At 41.4% G+C, this 3,718-nt stretch overlaps 1 protein-coding gene across 1 annotated transcript; it reads right to left on the reverse strand.

Moving 5' to 3' along the window:
• Window positions 1-242: 242 nt before the first annotated feature.
• On the reverse strand, window positions 243-2,988 carry glulb (glutamate-ammonia ligase (glutamine synthase) b). The gene is made up of 7 exons (XM_028028412.1): window positions 2,842-2,988; window positions 2,054-2,237; window positions 1,809-1,970; window positions 1,575-1,721; window positions 1,372-1,499; window positions 1,092-1,291; window positions 243-1,008 (listed from the first exon to the last, which is right to left on the reverse strand). The coding sequence occupies exons 2-7, from the start codon at window positions 2,217-2,219 to the stop codon at window positions 690-692; spliced, it is 1,122 nt and encodes a 373-aa protein (XP_027884213.1). The 5' UTR covers window positions 2,220-2,237; window positions 2,842-2,988; the 3' UTR covers window positions 243-689.
• Window positions 2,989-3,718: the final 730 nt, after the last annotated feature.

Raw genomic sequence — 3,718 nt, forward strand, 5'->3', positions numbered from 1 at the left:
TTTATGACAATGTTGGACACATTCCAAGATTTACTTGTATCCTTTGTAACTTCAGCCCGTTTGGTCCTGCTCAACGGAGATGATGTGTGCCCAGGTCCTCTAAATGAAGCACTGTTTGCTAAACATTACGGCACATTTCCTTTAACAGCAGTCACATTTCAGAGACTCAGCTGACATTCTGCTCGTGATAAGCTGGTTTGTGTCAGAATGGAACATGCAGACAAAAAAAAAAAAAAAAAAAGTAAAAACAGAAGCAATTTATTGAGTTAATAACTCATGTAAAAAGGCAAGGCAGACATGCATTATTTACAAGCATATAAAAGAAAAAACTGGCATACACTTAGCAAAACGTGACAAACTGGGACAGAGGTCAATGTTTATAAAAAAAACATTCAAATGCCTTTAGGATCCTTTGGCTGAATATCTGACTACAGCAACAAGTTAAGGCACTTTAACAGCTTATATTAGTAAATGCTAAACAGACAATGGTGCACATCTACAGAAATTATCATCTGAAACGAACAAAACCCACCGTAAATAAAAGGTAGCATTTGCAACAGTTGATGCACATAACTAAATGCAGAGATACTTTAATTGTTTCATTTGTCAAACAACAAAGTAAAACAAGTAAAGTCTCTCTGTTGAGTTTTAAAATAGACGAGTGACTAAACAAAGCTTAAATAGTGACACTATTTGTTGTAGTCTGTGGGCTCGTCATCTTCTTCTTTGAGCAAACAGGTGCGCACCAGCGCCTCCGTCACAATGTAAGGGTCACAGTTGGCGGACGGACGGCGGTCCTCGAAGTAGCCCCTCTTCTCTTGTCCCACCGTACGGGGGATGCGGATGCTGGCCCCGCGGTTGGCCACGCCAGCCGAGAACTCGTCGATGTTTGAGGTTTCGTGATGACCGGTCAGGCGCCTGGCGTTGTCGAGCCCACCTTTAGGGTCGTACGCCCGGATGTGATACATGTGTCTCTTCGCCAGCCTCTCAATGGACTCCTCAATGACTCTGAGGGAAGAGACGTTTAGGATTAGGAAACGTTGAGTCATGAACTTATCGGACAGAACTCGATGGACTGGTTGGGTCCTTACTTGAGTCCTTCTGCCTCACGCATCTCCTTGGTGCTGAAGTTGGTGTGGCAGCCAGCGCCGTTCCAGTTCCCCGAGATGGGTTTGGGGTCGAATGACACCACCACGCCAAAATCCTCACAGACTCTGTGAAGGATGAAGCGAGCCATCCAAAGATGGTCCCCCATGTTGATTCCTTCACAGGTTCCGACCTGGAACTCCCACTGAAACAGCAGCAGCAACATCTATGTCAATTAGCATGTATGTAAACAGTGTTTTCTGTGATTTGTTGAGGGAAAAGTACCTGTGCTGGCATGACTTCAGCATTTGTTCCACAAATCTGAACCCCAGCGTACAAACAGGCTCGGTAGTGGGACTCCACAATGTCCCGGCCATATGCCTTATCTGCTCCAACTCCACAATAATAAGGCCCTAAATGATGAAAATATGTTAAGGTTAGCGGTTGAGGTGGCTCTTCAAAATTTATGTAGCAACTAAAGATCTCACCTTGTGGACCCGGGAATCCGTTGGAGGGCCAGCCGAAGGGATGTCCGTCTGTACCCAGGATGGTGTACTCCTGCTCCATGCCAAACCATGGGTGGTGCTGCTCCACCATCCCCATGATCTGTTTACAGCTCGCACGCAAGTTGGTCTCTTTTTGGGAAGCAAAAGAAAGAAGTTAGAATACAAACAACAACAACAAAAAAAGATCTTCTTTGGCTTGTTTTTCCATCCGCTCACCTGCTGGCTTGTGGTTGTACTTCAGCACCTCACAGAGCACCAGCTTATTGGGGTCCTTTCTGAACGGGTCCCTGAACATGACCGCAGGGACGAGGTACATGTCGCTGTTAGAACCCTCTGACTGATATGTGCTAGAGCCGTCGAAGTTCCACTCGGGAAGATCTGAAAGAGGAAAGGGGAGATAATCAAAAACCTGCGACAAGCATCTGACAGTTCAACCTCACTTTCACAGATGTCGATCGTACCTTCGATGGTTTTCGGTTCACAATCTAGAGTTCTGGTCTTGCATCGCAGTCCCTCTCCTGTTCCATCTATCCATATGTACATGGCTTGGACCTTTCCTCCCTGAGGGAGCTCCATGTACTGCTGCTTAACAGCTTTGCTCAGTTTTGAACTTGCTGAGGTGGCCATCTTTCCTGACCCTGGGACCTACAGAGAGGACAAAACAGGATGGGCTTCTCTGTTGGAATCATTTTGTTTTAATAAACATTCCTGTTTATACAACCGCTCAGTGAACAGAGTGTAATGTTCAAAGGAGAGTCATCAATCTTAAAAAAAAAACCCAAAAAAAACATTATCTGTCAATATCACCTTACCATAATTTCCTTTAAAAAAAGATTAAAATCATGGCCTAAATCTTTTTTTTTTTTTTTCCAAATGTGATTTTTTTTTGTGTGTGTCTAGTTTACATTTTGGCAAAAAAAAAAAAAAAAAGAAAAGAAAAAAAAGGTGGCGACAATATGACTTATTATTTTAGGAAGGTGAAGAAATTTAAATCTGATGCCAACTTTATGGGCAGCATTGTAGCTATAAAAGGTTAGTTTGATGTCAAATAAGCTGTAGTAACGGCTAACTGTTGTACATCTCTGATTAAAATGGCAGCATCAACGACAAACATTACAAAGCTATCCTTTGTTCCGATCCAGCTGCGGACTTAGAGCCTACGTAGGTAAGGAGAAAGTTTGCGACAGACGAAGCAAATGATGGCAACAACTCAGAACAGCGCGTTTGTTGACGACAAAAACTCACATACCTGATGTTAAGTGTAGAAAAATATCGAAAGATCAAAAGAGTATCTTGCTCTGTGCTCGAAGTGTCTCTTTTTATTGTTGTTCATTCCTGCTGACCCCGCCGCTGCTCCTTTGCATTTATATCCCTGCCTAGCATCTCCGCCGCCTCCCATTGGTCCGAAGCGAAACGTCACCAGCCCGTGAAGGGATGGGGGAGGCACGCGCTCTGACACTTCAGCGGCGAACAAAGCAAATACCCTCCACCCTCCACATTTCATTAAAAAAAAGACTTTCAGCCCCCAAAGAGCCACAAAAAGTATGAACGAAGACCCGGACACTAAGAAGACCCGATAAACTGCATCTGAAACGAGACGCAAACTGTAGAAAAAGTCCTGGTTGGAGTGGGAATCTCAACAAACCGAGTGGTGAACAGTAAAAAGTGTGCCCTCTAGTGTCCGATACCTGCCTGTTCAAATGTTTTTCTTGCGTAAAGTAATGAAAATGTAAATAATTTTTTTTAAATGTCTTACTTAAAATTTAAACAGTAAATAAAAAAACTTTGATATTCAAACTATGAAACATTGCCTTATTTAAAAATAGGGATGCACAATAATTTGATACATTTCATACTTAAATTTGCGAAAACAATTAAATAAATATTACTTGAAATGTGGTAATAAAAAGTGTGGATATCTTACTGAAATAAAAAAAAAATTAAAAGACGTAAACAAAATATAAATGGCACCATCTTACTCAATACAATGATCAAATACATTTCTTATTTACATTGTCTTTATTTAAAAAACATCTTACCCTTTATTCAATAAAAGAAAAACATAAGATGTCTAAATAAATACATGCTTTAATTAAAGTTTTTATTTAATATGTAAAATTTCAACA

This window comes from Xiphophorus couchianus, chromosome 9, assembly GCF_001444195.1.
Source record: "Xiphophorus couchianus chromosome 9, X_couchianus-1.0, whole genome shotgun sequence".
In the NCBI taxonomy this organism is placed as follows: domain Eukaryota; kingdom Metazoa; phylum Chordata; class Actinopteri; order Cyprinodontiformes; family Poeciliidae; genus Xiphophorus; species Xiphophorus couchianus.

Coding starts and splice junctions, on each gene's coding strand:
- glulb (XM_028028412.1), bottom strand. CDS start 2,219: ATGGCCACCTCAGCAAGTTCAAAACTGAGCAAAGCTGTTAAGCAGCAG. Junction 1,722..1,808: donor GTACAACCACAAGCCAGCAG/GTGAGCGGATGG, acceptor CTTCCCAAAAAG/AGACCAACTTGCGTGCGAGC. Junction 1,292..1,371: donor CTGAAGTCATGCCAGCACAG/GTACTTTTCCCT, acceptor CTGCTGTTTCAG/TGGGAGTTCCAGGTCGGAAC.